At 37.7% G+C, this 18,336-nt stretch overlaps 1 protein-coding gene across 1 annotated transcript; it reads left to right on the top strand.

Moving 5' to 3' along the window:
* Positions 1 to 550: 550 nt before the first annotated feature.
* Positions 551 to 13,745, top strand: cmpk1.S (cytidine monophosphate (UMP-CMP) kinase 1, cytosolic S homeolog). The gene is given in 6 exon segments (NM_001089240.2): positions 551 to 776; positions 4,292 to 4,438; positions 8,233 to 8,385; positions 9,524 to 9,600; positions 11,039 to 11,135; positions 12,623 to 13,745. Coding segments are annotated over 6 exon segments (651 nt in total). The 5' UTR covers positions 551 to 632; the 3' UTR covers positions 12,656 to 13,745.
* The last annotated feature ends 4,591 nt before the right edge of the window (positions 13,746 to 18,336 follow it).

The raw sequence follows: 18,336 nt of genomic DNA on the forward strand, positions 1-18,336 counted from the left end.
TTTATTTGTATTGTCTTTTTATATTAATAGCTGCATCCCCCTCCAGTACTGACAGAATTGCACAGGCCAAAGAGTTCTCCAGACGAAATACGTTCCTTCTAAGTTTCAAGATGAAGAAAACTTGAATATGACTCGTATATATGAGCAGTGTGTTGTTTTACAGTGTGTTGTTTTACAGTGTGTTTAGTATGCAATTCAATTACAGAAGCTGCAGAAAATAGACACAATAAAGCTAGAGCTTCTTCCTTATTGTTCTTTACTTTTGTGTCATACTGAGGACACCGTGGCAAGACAGCACAATGAGAGCTGTGGTACAGAGCGGTGTAAGTTTTGTTTTATAATGAAAACACGAAAAATACGGATACTTATTAAAACATATTTGAGAAACAGTACTACCAGGTCTAATTTAACCAACAGCAATACACTGTATTGCGCTTTCCAGCTGTGGAAATAGCCTCATTTGGAATACTCGATGCCCACATTAAAGATGGCTGGCGTGCCATCAAGCAACCCATTCAATGCAAATCCGCTAGTGAGGTGGAATGGGTGTAGCAGAGTTCCGGAAACTACATGGCACTTCCTGTATGTGACACCTCAGCGGACTGCCGGCTTTTTGCTCCCTCCGCCTCTGTATGCTTTATCGCCTGCTTAAAACTTTGCCCCGAGTTTCTGCAGCGTCTTTTCACTGTGTGCGACACATTATGAAGCCCTTGGTAGTGTTTGTTCTCGGAGGACCAGGCGCAGGAAAAGGAACCCAGTGTGAAAGGATCGTGCAGGTAACCTTTGCTTAGCCATTGTATTTCCTGATAGGGCACAAAGAAGCGCCTCCAGTGACGTGTCATTTGGGGCTGAGGATGGACATGCAAATAATTCTTTATTTAATCAATGGGAGGTGTTCGTTTTGTATATGGCTGAGTGAACTGCTGTATGTCATTCAAGGCCCGTACCATGAAGTCTGCAATTTAGGTGGCCATGTCGCCAAACGAGCGGATCTCTCACTTGAGGTGGCCAATATCTGGCTGATCGGATCCTAACAATGGGTAACGGGCGGTCGGATCGCCGGACCGCATCAACGGACAGATGCGGCCGCGATCTGACTGGATTTTTAGTCACGTCCGATACTGGACGACTTTCGGCCAGATATCGATCGGGGAAGCCCGTCGGAGGGCCCCATACATGGGCCAATAAGCTGACAACTTGGTCTGTCGGAAGCTTTTATCGGCCTGTGTATGGGCATACCTCCCAACTGTCCCTTTTTCGGAGGGACGGTCCTTCTTTTGACTGCTCAACCCGCAGTCCCTCATTTGTACTGGAAAGTCCCTATTTTCTCTGCACTGAACAGCCAGAAAAAGAAAAAAATGTTTGTCACTTAATTGGCTTTTAGCAGAGAGCCCAGAACAACTAACAGGTGCAAATAAGATACTTTGTAACAATTTAGAGACACAAAAACACAGTTTAGATAAGGAGAAATATTTTCAAACTTTCATAACCTGCCAAATTTTGTAAAACAAATATGGTAATTAGGGGGTGTGGCCACAGAAAGGGGTGTGGTCAAATATTGCTGTGCTAAATGCGGAAAAAAAATTTTTGTCCCTCTTTTTACTTCCAAAATGTTGGGAGGTATGGTATGGCCACCTGGTCTACGAATTCATAATTAACACTTGAATCTATCCATAGCGGGACGTTAGGACATATTTGCCTTCGGAGGAAAGTAGATTAAAACTCCATGTTTCACTGGGTGTGGCAGATGAATGAAAATGTCTATAGATTTAGATTTCTAATGCTAGCCTGTCCTCAGGAGCAGTGGCTTTGCCCATTAACTACTGAAGATTATCATGATCCAACTGTGATTCACTGCCTACATGTTTGTGTTGTTCAATGGACACTCTTGCATTCAACACATTATGGTTTCCAGGATATGAACATATTGTATTTCCTTTAGAAAATGTCCTACTTTATACAGGTATAGGATCCATTATCCAGAAACCTATTATCCAGAAAGCAATGAATTAAAGAATGGCAGTATCCCCATTTTATCAAAATAATCCAAATTTTAAAAAATGATTCCCTTTTTCTCTGTTATAATAAAACACTACCTTGTACTTGATCCAAACTAAGACCAGCATATTGGGTTTATTTAATGTTTACATGATTTTATAGTAGACGTAAAGGTTAAACAAACCCTTAATAAAAAAAAAAAACCTACATATACTCCCCTCCCTCCTCCCCCCCCCCAGCCTAGCTGCCCCCCACCCCCCCTGGGCAAATGCCCCTAACTTTTTACTTACCCCTCCGTGCAGATTCTGTTCAGCGGAGTTCACGGCAGCCATCTTCAGCCGCTTCAGTAATGTTTGGAATGAGTCCGGCGCTTTGGCAATTTTCGTGAGTTTCGGCACATGCGCAGTTGTCGTGACACAGAATTTCTCCCAACTGCACATGCGCAGCTTCGCCGGCCTCATTCCGATGATTACCGAAGACATGAAGAAGGCTACCGTGAATGCCGCTGGAAGGAATCTGCATGGAAGGGTAAATTAAGAGTTAGTAAGGATTTAGGACCAATTTTGATTCTTTTCCACATTCAAAGAAGTAGTTTCTTGCTTCTTATATTGGTCTTCCATGGTGCATGAAATACTAGGTTTAACATGATTTTTTTTAAAAAGTGCCTTCAGTCCGTAGCCCTCTGGGCTTTATGCATTCACATATTTTGGTACATGTAGCAGCAGGTAAACGTCACAGGATTGTTTTGGATACCTCAGCCCGCTAGCAGGGTCTGCTTCCTCTATAATTACACTCCTGGATACTGTCATCAGAAAACAAAGTATTTACTTTACACTGAAGATAATGTGACATTGTGTAAAGAAGTGTCATTTTAGAAACAAAGATGTTCATTTACTATAGATATTTTTTGTTACTCACCTGACTTTTTACTTTCTAGCAAACAAGCTCACATTGATTTATGGTAGGAATTTTCAGCTACACAGGTATTGGAATGTATTATCTAAAGCATATTATCTATTAAGCTCTACAATATAGTAATGTTGTTTATCATAGAGTCCTATTTAAACAAGCAATTTTTTATGATTTAAATAATTTTCTTTTTCTCTGTAAAAATCCAACCGCACCTTGTAATTGATGTTAAATAAGCTACATGCATCTATGTTGTGGGGGTCTGTTTGGGTTTCTGTGTACCTGAAATGCCAGGGCCTATTTTCAGTCTGTGCCTGGTTCGTGGTGCTTGGTGTTTTGTAATGTTAAAATGTTTTGAGCATCCTTTAAAAAATAGTAATCCGAATTATGGAAATCCCCCTTGTCCAGCCCATCTGGTCTCAAGCATTCCAGACTATCCCATACCTGTACTACCAGGTTAAAGGCAGTTACACATTTCTGACCTATGCTCTGGACTGATGGGCCCACACGTCAATTTCTCTAGATGCTAATGTTGAAATAATTTGTGCAAAAATCACCAGTCAGGTCACAAGGGACCATGCAGACAGAACAAATGCTACTCTCAGTTTCAATTTTATTTACAAATAAATTAAAAAACACTGAAAAACTGCAATGAGTGTGTATTGAAAACTTGCTCAGACTGTTTTTCTAACATAAGGCAACATTTTTATTTTATTCCACCCCCACCCCCTCTATATGGTGTTTTCATTTACTTTAGGCACTATCGCTCTTCTTTACTTCAGGGTTTGGAAAACCGATGTAAAGATAGTGCCTGAGTAATAACAGACATGGTAATATGCTCATACTGTACCAAAAGTGCCTGGTTTGCCACTGTAGATTACAAAGAATATCAATCTAGATCAGGAGGTCCCATTACCAGCTACTAATTTTCCGAAATGTGTAATATCTATGGGGATCTTTGAAGCCCCACCCCCTCACAAACAAAAATATGGGGCAAAATCATGCTCCATGGATACATTTTAATGCATACTTATATAGTGAATAAAGTACCATATAAAAGTATGATGCCAAAGGAAGAGTGCTTTTGTCATGACAAAAATGACTATCACTACTCACCTGATGACATCACTAGTCACCATTTATAAGGATATAATTTACAGGATATATGTGGCTTTTGTGTATTATAAAAGTATTAACATGTTTATCATGTGTATCCAAATACACCTTGAACACATTTCTTTCAAATTAATGCCTGCTGAAGAACAGTTACCATCCATTTTTGTAGTCATGGGTCCGTTAAGAATTATACTCAGTATGTTTAGAAATGGATAGTATTTATGTTTTGCTTTACAGGTTTTTTACAATTATCTATTTACTTTAATAGAAGTATGGGTACACCCACCTCTCAGCTGGAGACCTTCTACGGGACGAGAGGAAGAAACCAGACTCCCAGTATGGTGAGCTTATTGAATCTTACATAAGAGATGGGAAGATTGTGCCTGTGGAGATCACAATCAGCCTGCTACAAAGGGTATGTGGAAATTCATTTGCTGCTATTTTCTACAGAGATAAGATAGAGTTTCATGTGGCATAACATATTAGGGTAAGGTCACACTGAGCGTTTCGGGGAGATTTAGTCGCCTGACGTGCAGGGAATTGTGGGGTTTGAAGGATGCAGGCTAAGGAGAGATGGCTGTTGATAAAACAGTAGTCAGCCAGCTCAGCAAAGTAGTTAGACAGATCAGCAGGAGAGCAGGGGGCTAGGCTTAGGGAACTGTTCCAGACCATTAAAAATCATAAAACGTCTGCACACATTTTAATTGTATGTATATGGCAAAGTTGCTTGAAATTATGTTTACTCTTCAGAAAGCTTAAAGTGATACTGACACGTTCCTCTAAAAATTGGAACGTGTTTGTATCCACAAATAGAAGCTGCACATGAAATATAATCAGGTAAAAGCCCCCAAAGATGCCCCAAGCCCAGCGAACCTTAGAAACGGCGACCCTCCAACACCATTAAATCATCTTGCTGAGTTGTTTGTCATGCTGGGCTGAGTGCAGCACAATCCCTCGATAGGCTAATTACAAATGAAAACAGGACTCCGAGTCCGAGCTCATGCAAGTCCAAGCCCATCCCACAAAACTGCCTGCTTGAGTACATAAAATATGATAAGGGTAGACAGTGTTATACTAGGGCACCAAGTACCCCTGTCCAACGCTGCCCATTTGCTATAGATTAAGGGGCCGATTCACTAAACTCGAGTGAAGGATTCGAATGAAAAATACTTCGAATTTCGAAGTATTTTTTGGGTACTTCGACCATCGAATTGGTTAAATTCGTTCGAATTCGAACGAAATCGAACGAATCGAAGTAAAAATCGTTCGACTATTCGACCATTCGATAGTCGAAGTACTTTCCCTTTAAAAAAAACTTCGACCCCCTACTTCGGCAGATAAAACCTACCGAAGTCAATGTTAGCCTATGGGGAAGGTCCCCATAGGCTTGCTAAACTTTTTTTGATCGAAGGATTTTCCTTCGATCGTTGGATTAAAATCCTTCGAATCGTTCGATTCGAAGGATTTAATCGTTCGATCGAACGAAAAATCCTTCGATCGATCGAACGAACGTTTAGCGCTAAATCCTTCGACTTCGATATTCGAAGTCGAAGGATTTCAATTCGAGGGTCGAATTTCGAAGTATTTTTTACTTCGAAATTCGACCCTTAGTGAATCTGCCCCTAAAAGTATGACTAGTCTAGGTCAAGGTAACGTTTTATATGTTTAAACTAGTTTCTCAGTTAGATTTGTTTCCTTTACAGGATGATGCATTTTGGGTCTGTGTATTAGGTAGAGGCAGGGTGTTTATATTTCAGAACATTGGGCTGATAGCCATGTGTGAACAGTCATATAGGAATCTAACTTCTAAAAATATGCTTAATCAGTCTAAATTGCACTGCCTTATAATAGAAATCATTTTAACAAGCTGAGTGTTTGCATTGACTTCAGCAAAAACAAACTTGTTTTATATAAATGTGGTCAGGTACTGTTTGCTATAATAACAGCTGATCTGAATTAGTTCCTGCCACTATGAAGCTTGTTCCAATATGGGAATTACACTGTTTTTTATTGTGAGTCACTTTTTCCATGCCTCGAACCATGTATAAATGAATAATCTGCAAAGCTGTTGCTAATCAGCATTTATAACGCTTATAGTGGCATATAATTGACAGGTGTAGATACAACCAGCTAATTGCACAATGCTTCAAGCACACTTGCATCCTGTTTCCATCTTCTAGTGTGCAGCCATGTAAGAGATTCAATTTCATATGTTTTTTGTGTCTAGCCACTGCTATATAATGAATTCATTCTCTAGTATACCGGCCAGTAAGATATATTGTAGCAATTAAATAGTGGGTACAAAGTGCATTTTTGCGTTTTATTGCAGCATAGTTAGCCGTTATTTTATACAAGATGGCTTAGTGTTACCTTCACATATGAAGTTTATCTGCAACTAGACAGACTACAATGCTCAAAGTAATGTTTTTTCCAGTGAGTTGAGAAGGCATTATGTAATTTCTTGTGTGAATTGCTTCTCCCTCTGTTTACTGAGACACGATGGAATGGACTACCAATCACACTGCAACAAAAAATACAGAAAAATACAATATGACTGATTATCTGGGGAACTGATTGGTTGAACCACAATGTAGAAGTGTGTTCCTCTGCCCTTATCTGACTTTTTTAATTAAAATGACAAAATAACTGCATATTCTATTACTAGCATAATTTTTGGTAACCTCTTAAAAGAGAACTAAAGCTTAAATGAACCAGTAGGGCAGAACTGTTGTACATTATGTTTTGGGCTTCTGTACCAGCCCAAAGCATACGCAGCCCTTTAGCGACGAAGATCTGTGTCTCCAAATACACCCCCACTAGCTCCCCATCTTCTTTTCTGCCCATTCTCTGTTCTGTGTGGCCCTCACTTACTGAGTTTAGGGACTGACGCACAAGCTACTGAATATAAACATAATATAAATGTCACAATATAAGCCTGATTACTAAATATTTAAGATTATTGGTACATGTTCGTTCAAAAACCAGCACAATTGGCATGAGAATTTAATAATCTGCCCTGTAACATCATTTTATATGACAGGCCAACCTCATTTTCTTCCTGATAATTTGCGTTGACCCCTAAGCTTAGCTTGTTACTGAGCATGTGTGTGTCACAGACACTCCTAACACAATATGGGAAATTCCAGTGACAACTTTGAAGGTGGCATCAGTATTACTATGGAGATACTGGACCTTTAGTTTGGTTTAATAAGTTCAGCATAAAAAATGTTATTTCTAGCCATATTCTCCTTTAAATTTGGTAGTAAAGCACTAAAATTTAGTTAATCTGTACATTACCCTGAGTATAGGTTATGCCATTTACCTTCTTATTTCATCCATCTGTGTCATTCCAGTTTGACACGCTTGTCTGATATTGTTTAGATTCTTTAATGATCCCATGCATGTGCTGATGGATGCCACTATTCAAATGGGCTGCACTGAAGCGTGATCTGTCAGAGGCCTTATTTCTAGGTTCACTATCTGCAAATATTGGTTGGAAATAAGCTAATTTTATTTTTAAATCAGCCCATGTATTGCCAGAGTAATGCCTCATTACATAAACTATTCTACCTTTTATAGCAGTTCTGCATTTCATATAATTATCCTCCACACATTTTGCTGCTGTTTTTATTTGTGCTACTGTTTCATAATATTGCATTTGGAATAAATCCAGGTCTAAGTTTATAAAGGAACTTCCACAGTAATCTTTAGTACTTAGATGCTACCCCTTAGGGCACTGCAGTTCTCTTGTTTAAAGGAACAGTTCAATGTAAAAATAAAAACTGGGTAAATAGATAGGTTGTGCAATATAAAAAATGTTTCTGATATAGTTAGTAATCTTTGGCTAACTATATTAGAAACATTTTATATTTTGCACAGCCTAGCATTCTACCAAGTTTCTATTTTTATATGGAACAATTAGTTTAAAATGCTCGCCAACTGGTTTTATAGATGTTGTAGGGATATGCACTGATCAGGTCCAAGACTTGTATTTTTCTTGGTTCTCAGCATGCTCAAGACTTGTATACTTCTCTTACTTTTGCAGCCCATTTGCTCCAACATGGTTTATCTAATTCTAAGACCAAAAGTCACTGTTCCACATATCTTAATAATTTAATATTATAACAAGTGTCCAATGTGGCTTGTATACCAAAACTATCATGTCTCATGTCTATCTTTGCTTTTTTTTTTTTTTAATGTACTCTATAGGCAATGGAGCGGACCATGGCCATTGATGCCAACAAGCATAAATTCCTAATTGATGGATTCCCTAGAAATGAAGACAACTTGCAAGGCTGGGAAAGAACAATGAATGGAAAAGCAGATGTGTCTTTTGTGCTATTTTTTGATTGTGATAATGAGGTAATGTCAGTGTTATACCGGTGTTGGCTTTGCCATATACTTTACTAAGAGAAGACTATCTTCACAATTTCACTCTCAGCATCTGTTTCTCTTCATTCTGTCTTCATGCAGCAGTTGGGTGTCAGATAGTCATTGACAGTTAGATCCAATATATCTCATAGGGGGGATCCTTTGCCTAGAAGATGTTTTAGAGAGCACTCTTATTAAAATCACCAGAAATCCTGTCTCTCTACATGCAGAATTTGTGCAAAAGGCAGTTATTTTGTTAGATTTTGTTTGTACTGGAATCAGTTATTTGAGTGAGCAATAATACATCTGCTAGGAAAGGGAGCCCCCTATAAGATATATTGGATCTAACTGTCTGACTCTCTGACACCCAACTGGTGCATGAAGACAAAAAGAGGAGAAACAGAGGCTGGGAGAGGGACAGTAATGATAAACTATTATTTCAGAAACAATGCAGAATATTTAATTGATTGTATTTACAAGGTTTTTTTTATTTCAGTATGATGAAGCTTATATTAAATTTTCATTATCGCTTTAAGTTGAACAGATAAAAAAACAACTTTTGTTAAATAGTGTAATTTGAAATGTTTTGTTGTGCTGTGCATGCGCCAAGTCTCAAAGTCTGGTTTTGGAGTAGGCAATGCTGGGGTAGGTAAGGGAAGATGGCAGCCTGCCCTGCTGAAAACTACCAGGGCTGGTTAGTTTTTCACAGCCTGTGGCATAATCCAGTCACTCTCTTTCCTCATTTTATTTGTTTTAGGCTGGCATTGCCCCTTCCTACGAAATGCACTGCAGAGCTTAGCATAATAGGGAATATTTACTTTATTTGGGCACTCGACTAATGGTACAAGTCATTTGGTCCCTGGCACCATGATCAGATTACATGGGTACCACACCCGATACAGTGCGCTCTTTTTAGAATATTTTATTCTTCCAAAATCAACATGCCCCTGGCTAAATTAATTAGTCATGGTATTGGTATATGTTATTAATATTTGATTATGTCCCGAGTATGACTCATTCTGTGCAGGTATGAATGTTTTCAAAGGAACTGTACTTGTATGCATGTGAATAACAAACTCATTACAGTTATGGATATCTGCAGGATAATTATATTTTTTATTATTAATAGACCTGTATTGAACGATGCTTGGAGCGAGGGAAGAGCAGCGGTCGGAGTGATGATAACAGGGAGAGTTTAGAAAAGAGGTAACTTACTATGTTTTCATGGAACCTAAAGTATGATGTTACTGATTGTTTTGTTATATACATTGCTTCGTGATGATGGTTGGCACAAGTCTAAAAAAAAAATTGGGTTATCTCTGTGGTCCATTGTCGCCTTAAAAGAGAAAGAAAGGTTCTGATGAAGTGACATATTGGTCACAAAATGCGTCAAGCTACTCTCCCTGCCCGTTTGTATAAATTGTTTTAACATGGATTAATAAAGACAAACTTTTACTTTACATTTGGTTCCACTCTGGAAGATTTTTTTCCTGGTCGCCTCCCCTTCGCTTGTATCTCATGAGATATGTGCTTAATGCCGCACCAGACCGGCACTTAGTTTCGGCGACCGGAAGCTACATCTACCCCCCTGTAACGGCGTTCCTCACTACTGTTCACCACAATTCTTTCCTTCTGTTGTGTACACATGGGTTTTTGTATCGAGCTTCCTTACTGGTTATACCTCCAGGGCTAGGGGCTTGAGCATGCTCAGTTTGCTCCTCTTCCCCTACCTGCTGTAATCTGAGCCCACAGCTATGAGTGAGCAGAGAGAGACTCAGGCAGGAAGTGATGTCACACCAAGCTAATATGGCAGCTACTATCCTAACAAGCAGAGATATTCTAGAGCTGTTTACTCCGTTATGGTAAAGCATTCTACAGAATAAATATAGTGTTCTAGCTTGCAATATTGTGGATAATCTATTTGCAATAAACTGCCTCAGTAGCTTTCCTTCTCCTTTTCATGTAAAACTTGAGTTCCCATGTTATTCTCTACATCTGTTTTTTTCACCCTATATTATAATCAAGATTTTAACAGTAAAATGGGCCATAAACTAGTCCTCATTCTTAGTATGTTTCCATGATCTAAAATTACTTTTACTGGAAGTGTAAAGCAAGTGCCTATTTGCACTCTTTCAGTCCATGAAACAGAGGTAGATTTTTACAATGCTAGCTAAGGGCAACAAACCAATGTAGAAGCACTGAAGACTGAAGCACTTAGAGTTAAGGGCAAATGAAATAATGCAAGAATTTTGGTCTGCTTTACTGCCAAACTATGAAAAAAAGAAGTGCCATCAGAAAATCTCATCCTGAGTATGACAAACAATTTTTGAAGATTGTCAATATACTTTACCAAGTGGTTGATTTTATTTAATTGTATTTGACTGAATATGCTCCTTCTAGTGTACAATAATGCCAAGGGCTCTTTAGTGGTTTCAGTGTGTGCTGTGGTCAGCCTGTTATTTTTTTTTTTCTTCTTACTTTAAAGAACCTTCCACAATGTTACTATAGAACCAAGTTATTAATATTTATTATTTCATCACATTACATTTTTGGAGAGCAACGCTTTATCATATTCTAGATTCTAATGGCACAAACTCCCAAGTACATTGCATTTATTTGTATTTATTTATGTTTCTTTTCTTAGAATACAAACATACCTGCAGTCAACAAGACCTATCATCGACCTTTATGAAAAGAGAGGGAAGGTCAGGAAAGTGGATGCCTCCAAATCTGTAGATGAGGTAAACTGATATAATATGCTATAACTTCATCTATATTTTTATAGATAATAATGGCAAACAGTAACAAGTACATGCACATTTTTTTACACACCTTATTGTCATGAAAACTTAACAAAGCATCTTTATTGCATAGCATAGGAATGATTGTATGAATCTTTCACAGCTGTTATTATAGTTTTAGGCTCATTACAGAATACTTGAGCAGGCCTAATAGCAGGACCACAGAAGGAAAAGACTCTTAACATTTTTTTTATTTTACAATATATCAAAATGTACATAAAAGTTTTTAATGGATTGACACATTTCTCAAAGCAGATACCTGTGTAACACTGTTAGAATATGTTTGAATAGTTAAATAGCATTGTGGTCTGTGTGCTGTCCAAATCCTTGCCAACTGATACAAAGTGGATCCAGTCATGGAAATAATTGGTACAATTTCTGCACAGACATCAATGGGTGGAATATAAAATGTTAACTACCCATTGGTACAGGTTACTGACAAATTATAAACTGCCCCACATTTTCATGCCACAGTATTTCTATTTTAGGAATAGTGTTTCAGCTTTAATAGCTGACATAATAGTTTTTTTCTGTTCTCTCCTATTTAAGTTCTGAGTTGCTTTATAATGGGTATACAGGTATTGGGCCTGTTATCCAGAATGCTCAGGACCTGGGGTATTCTGGATAACGGATCTTTCCATTATTTGGATCTTCATGCCTTAAGTCTACAAGAAAATCATGTAAACATTAAATAAACCAAACAGGCTGGTTTTGCTTCCAAAAAGGATTAATTATATCTTACTTTGGATCGAGTACAATGTACTGTTTTATTATTACAGAGAAAAAGGAAGTCATTTTTAAACATTTTAATTATTTGGATAATATGGAATGGAAGCCTTTCTGTAATTTCAGAGCTTTCTGTATTAAGGGGTTTATGGATAACAGATCCCATACCAGTACATTCCTTTATTAGTAGGACTTGTGGTGTTCTCCGCGTATATAAGATCACTTTCAATTCAGTTGAATAGAAAGCATGGATGGTGGTCCCAGAACAGTTACAATAATATTTTCAGGCGCATTTAGCAGTCGTCTATTTGGTAGAATAGGAATCAGTCTAGTGCAACATTTTTCTCAAATGTGCTTAGATGCCATGTGTGCAAATAGACCTTTAACTTAAAGCCGGGACACCTTTAATTGCCTTACATTCGAACAATACTCCCCCACTTTTGCAGTAAGCCTCATCGCAGGGTTCTAGTTGGTGGTTCCATGTTGCATACCAAGCCTTTTGTTCACTTGGCGATCCCTGTCTGCTGCTATAGCTTGGCTTTCATAATGCAACTTCAAAGTGACTTAAAGACCACAACAGTTCAGGCACAAGCTGTTGCTGTATGACAATAACAATGTGTAGAACAAGAATATCATATATCACGTTTGTAGCAAGAAAAATATTTTAAAAGGATTTAACCTGTTGTTTCTCCATTTTTCAGGTTTTTACCAAAGTGCAAAATATTTTCGACTGAGAAGGATAATACTGAGAAGGATAATAATCGTTTTTTGGGCCATCTTCCACAGCGTCCTTGGATTCACTTTTATTGTCCATGTTTATTTGTTGCATTTCTATTTTTTTTTCCTTCCATTTTTTTAAGTCAACTTTATATCTATTATGTTATAGTTCTATATGTTCCAGTTGTAATGGGTACGGATTTATATTCTCTACTTTGCTTTCCTTAAACCATCACAGAGACAGATTGTGCTACACATTAGAGAAGGTATCCCAGCGGTGCTTGCTTCCTTGGCACATAAGGAATAACCTGCATTATTTCATTTGTCCTTAACTCTAAGTGCAGAAAGTTTGGACATGTATGGTTCCTCTGCAGCAAATGAATACATAAATAACAGACAGAGAAACCCTTCAGTCTTCAGTGCTTCTACATAAGTCTGTTGCCATTAGCTAGCATTGTAAAAAATCTACCTCTGTTGCATGGTAAACATTTAAAATTGTTCATATTGATTGGTTTATTTAATGAAATATACCGGTATTAATTACGGAGTCTTTAAAATCATTTTAAATTACATTTAGAGAGATGCAAAAAAAAATCACTCCAAAAATACAAATGGTTTGCTTATGATTGGGGATTCCTAGTCCAGGATGCATAGAAAAAACATTTTGGGGATATCTTGTGTTTTACTGCTTCTCATAGACTTTAATGGCATTCGCTTGAAAGTACCAGTAATGGCAGATGATTGTGGCCTGAAAAGTACACTAAAGCATTTTCATGTAGAAGTAGCACTGGGCATTTCAGGCACCTGAATTCTATGGGAGACAGAAAGAGGTAGATTCCTTCACAATGCCAGAAATCTGATAACAGTTGCCATAGGTTTTTTTTTAACAATTGGTGACTAAAATCCACCTGTAGAGCTCGTCAAATACAAAAACAATATGCACACATTTCAGTTTTAGCCAATTTTCAGGGGAAAGGTGATGTAACTGTGGCACAAAGTTATTCTGTTGGGACCGAGGAAAGGGCAGGATCTTTTCAAATAATAGGAAGCTTTAAACTGCAAATACTGTATATCTCTTGAATTCTGAAATAAAATCTTGTCTCATGATGGTGCATTTAATGGTAAATCCCTAAATGGGTGCTCATAAATTGTAATTTCAAATCACACTGACTCAATTGCGACACACGATGGGGCAGATTTATCAAGGGTCGGATTTCGAGGGTTAAAAAACCCTCAAATTCGACCCTCGAAGTATTCGAATATTGAAACGTTCGATCGAATAAAAATCATTTGATCAAACGAAAAAATCGTTCGAATCGAACGATTTTAAGTGATCGATCTAAGGATTTTTATTCGATCAAAATAAGCTTAGAAAAGTGCTGGGGAAGGTCCCCATAAGCTAACATTGGACTTTGGTAGGTTTAAAGTGGCGAAGCATGAAGTCGAAGAGAGAGTACTTCGATTATCGAATGGTCGAACGATTGTTACTTCAAAGATTTCGACCAATTCGATGGTCGAAGTACCCAAAAAATTACTTCGAAATTCGAATATTTTTTCATTCGAATTATTCACTCGAGCTTAGTAAATCTGCCCCCAAGTGTTATTGCACAGAACATATGTTGAAACATTCTAGGTGCTATCCATGTCTGAATGGCCAATCCTATCTCTTCATGTAGCAGAAACACTTCTGCTGATCCATCAGGTGGAACTTTTCTACCATTTAAATTTCTAATTTAGCTTTTTTGTTGTAGTAAGGTTGAGCTAAATATACTGTAATTTTGAACATATTTTCACATGTACAGAATCATCATCACTTCACAGCAGAGTTGGTTGGAGCACATTGGTATACTCTCTACAGTCTGGTTAATCTCTGATGGAACTAAATGCTGGGCAGCATAGGCCTTACCCCCATTTTCCCTTGAATGGACACTAGTGGAGTTATACTATTTATTAATTTAGTAAGTGCCCAGGGCAACTGACCTCATTTGAGTTCTTAATAGGATCATCAGCTGATTTAGAAATGCACTTCTACTGGGAGATTTGCTAACCACATATTCAAGATATATATTAGTAGTATGTGCCATTGGGTAATCATAAATAGAAAACTGTCATTTTAAAAAAATAAGTGTAAGTATGATTCATGGTGCACACAAACATACCAGAAAAACTATACATGTTAGGTCACATGAGCCAATTAACAGACAGAGTTCTGTCCTTTGCTTCCACACTTCTTCCTGTTACAGTTAGAGTTGAAGTATTTCTGGTCAGGTGATCTCTGAGGCAGCACACAGACATCACAAAATGGTGGTTCAAGGCAAGAGATATAAAAGGGCAATATTTACTTAAATATATATTCCAGTTTGATAAGACTTTAAAGCAAAACTATACCCCCCCCCCCCAACAATGTAGGTCTATATAAAAAGATATTGCATAAAACAGCTCATTTTAAAACCCTGCCTATTTAAATAAACCATTTTCATAATAATGTACTTTTTTAGTAGTATGTGCCATTGGGTAATTCTAAATAGAAAATTGCCATTTTAACAAATAAGGGCTGCCCCCTGAGATCGTTGGATTCACAGTGCACAAAAACATATTAAACAAACTATACTTGTTAGGTCACATGAGCCAATTAACAGACAGAACTCTGTATTTTGCTTCCACACTACTTAATGTTACAGTCAGAGATGCAGTAATTCTGGTCAGGTCATCTTTGAGGCAGCACACAGACATCACAAAATGGTGGTTCAAGGCAAGAGATGTAAAAGGGCAATATTTACTTAAATATATAATCTACTTTGATAAGATTCTTTAATATGACACTTAATTTGATATAAATTATCTGTTGCTTAAATATTCATTTTGGGGGTAAAGTTTTCCTTTAATATGCCACTTAATTTGATATAAAATATCTGTTGCTCAAGTATTCATTTTTGGGGTATAGTTTTTCTTTAAACCATGCAATTTTAGGGGTACAAAAATTAGAAGGCAGTACTTTATTTGCATTAATCACATTGATCTTGTTTTGGATGTCATTTGTATTTTACATGCTTGGTGCACAATCCAGTGGGAGAAAAAATCCCTTTGCTTATACAGTATACCACCACTACCTGTACTGCACGCTTAAAGGAATTATTCAGTGTAAAAGTAAAAACTGGGTAAAAAGATAGGCTGTGCAAGATAAAAAATTTTTTTCTAATATAGTTAGTTAGCCCAAAATGTAATCTATAATGGATGTCTAACATAATAGCCAGGACACTACTTCCTGCTTTGCAGCTCTCTTGGTTTCCACTGATTGGTTACCAGGCAGTAACCAATCAGTGACTCGAGGGGGGCACATGTGCCATAACTGTTTGATTTTGAATCTGAGCTGCATGCTAAGGGTCAATTTCAAACTCACTGAACAGTTGTGTCCCATGTGGCCCCCCTTAAAGGGCATGTAAAGTCTAAAATAGAATAATGCTAGAAATGCTGTATTTTGTATACTAAATATAAACATGAACTTACTGCACCACAAGCCTAATCAAACAAATAATTTATGCTTTCAAAATTGGCTACAGGGGGTCACCATCTTGTAACTTTGTTAAACATCTTTGCAAGACTAAGACTGTGCTCATGCTCAGTGTGGTCTGGGCTGCTTAGGGATTGTCATAAACAAAGCTGCTCGAGTTCTGCATGGCTGGGAAGTAAGGCGGGGGCTCCCCCTGCAGTTCATAAGTATGATTGTTTCCCTGCTCAGCCGTTAGGGACCATCTGACAATTCCTATCCACAGCAGTAAATGAAGGGAGAATTTCACTGCATACAGTCACGTTTCTTGTAAAAAAACGGTACACATTTTGGATATTGGAGATAGGTTTCTTTTTAATTAAAAAAAGTAAAAATGGGAATTTATTTTTTTGCCTTTACATGCCCTTTAAAGTCGCTGACTAAGAGTTAGAGAGCTCAAAAGCAGGAAGTATTTTTGGCTAACTAGCTGTATTAGAATTTTTTTTATTCTGCACAGCCTATCTATTTACTTTAAGCTGTCTTACCTGGGATCTATAAAGATCATTGATCATCCATTGATCATCCAATTTTAGGGGTAAAAGGGAGTACTTTATTCACATTAAAGGTGTAGTTGACTTTTCAGTCAATATTAAGTAAATAATAGAATCTCCTATTCTTGGGAACATTTCAATTGGTCTTCATTTTATATTTTTGCTTTTTTCTTATGCATCTTTCCAGCTTTAAAACGATTGTTCTGTGAGTTTGCAATACCGTTGTTATTGTTAATTCACTGTTTATTCAGCCCTTCTCTTATTTACTTTCCAGTCTCATTAAAACCATTAGCCAGTTACTAGAGTAAATTGGTCCTAAGCATTTGAACTCATAGTTATAACACTGCACTTGCATTTGTATAAGGCTCCTATTGTCATTACTTTGTTCAATTATGACCAGGGCAGCCATCAGGGGGGAGAGTTGTAGGGGGCCCGGCCACGCCGCACTTTCTTGATTAGCTGGGCAAGAAGGGAAGCAAATGCTGTCATTGGAAGAAGATGCAGCCACCTGTGGTCCCCTCCTCCCTTCTGTAGTTGGCAGCTCACTGACAGCAGGTGGGCCACACTAATATTTTTTAATGGGGGACCCTGACCACAAATGTTTTTTTTATGGGAGGGGCCCTGACCACAAATGTTTTTTTCAATGGGGGGGCCACCAATGTTTTTTTTTTGTTTAGTGTGTGGTGGGGAGTGGGGCTTGTAGTGGGCGCAGCCCAGGGGCCCAGGAAATTTTTTCGTATGGGGCCCTGCGATTTCTGGTGGCGGCCCTGATTATGACTGCAACATAATCTTATTGGTGGCCACAATGACTGTTCCCCAGATGCTCCACAACTCGTGACAGATATAAACTTGCCATTGTTGCTGACTACATGATCCAAAAGGAGCATCATTAAAAGTTGATTCCTGAAGTAGAGGAGGCAAAATGATAGTATTTAGCAAATTCACAAACCTATTCATTTCTTTCTTATATTTTGGCCACCCAATAATTTAAGTCAATGACTGAATCCCTAGATTTTTTTGATTCTACATAAATGTTAATGATTCTACTTTTTTATTTCTACTCTACTGTTCACATATGGTGAGACTGCTCTGATTGGCCCCTGGGCCAGTGAACACTTCACAATTGAGTCCTGGGAGAAGTGTTATGTGTAGGTTCAACCCTTTAACACTGCACCAGCCCTGCACCATAAAACTGACAAAGCCATTTTTAATGATTCTTCCATAAGCTTTTCTGTTATGTTGTTTATTATGTATATTTTCCATATTCAGGCTTCTAAATAATGACACAGTTTCCATATAATTAATATACTGTCAACTAATTCATTTACTTGAGTGTAATGTGCATCCTTAACAGGGAACTATCGCAAAAATGAAAATGTAATATAAGCTTCAGCATACTGAAATAAGAAACGTTCTAAATACAGGTATGGGACCTGTTATCCAGAATGCTCGGGACCTGGGGTTTTCCGGATAACGGATCTTTGTGTAATTTGGGTCTTCATGCCTTAAGTCTACTAGAAATTCATTTAAACATTAAATAAACCCAATAGGCTGGTTTTGCTTCCAATAAGGATTAATTATATCTTAGTTGGGATCGAGTACAAGGTACTGTTTTATTATTACAAAGAAAAAAGGAAATCATTTTTAAAAATTTGGATTA

This window comes from Xenopus laevis, chromosome 4S (genome assembly GCF_017654675.1).
Source record: "Xenopus laevis strain J_2021 chromosome 4S, Xenopus_laevis_v10.1, whole genome shotgun sequence".
NCBI lineage: Eukaryota > Metazoa > Chordata > Amphibia > Anura > Pipidae > Xenopus > Xenopus laevis.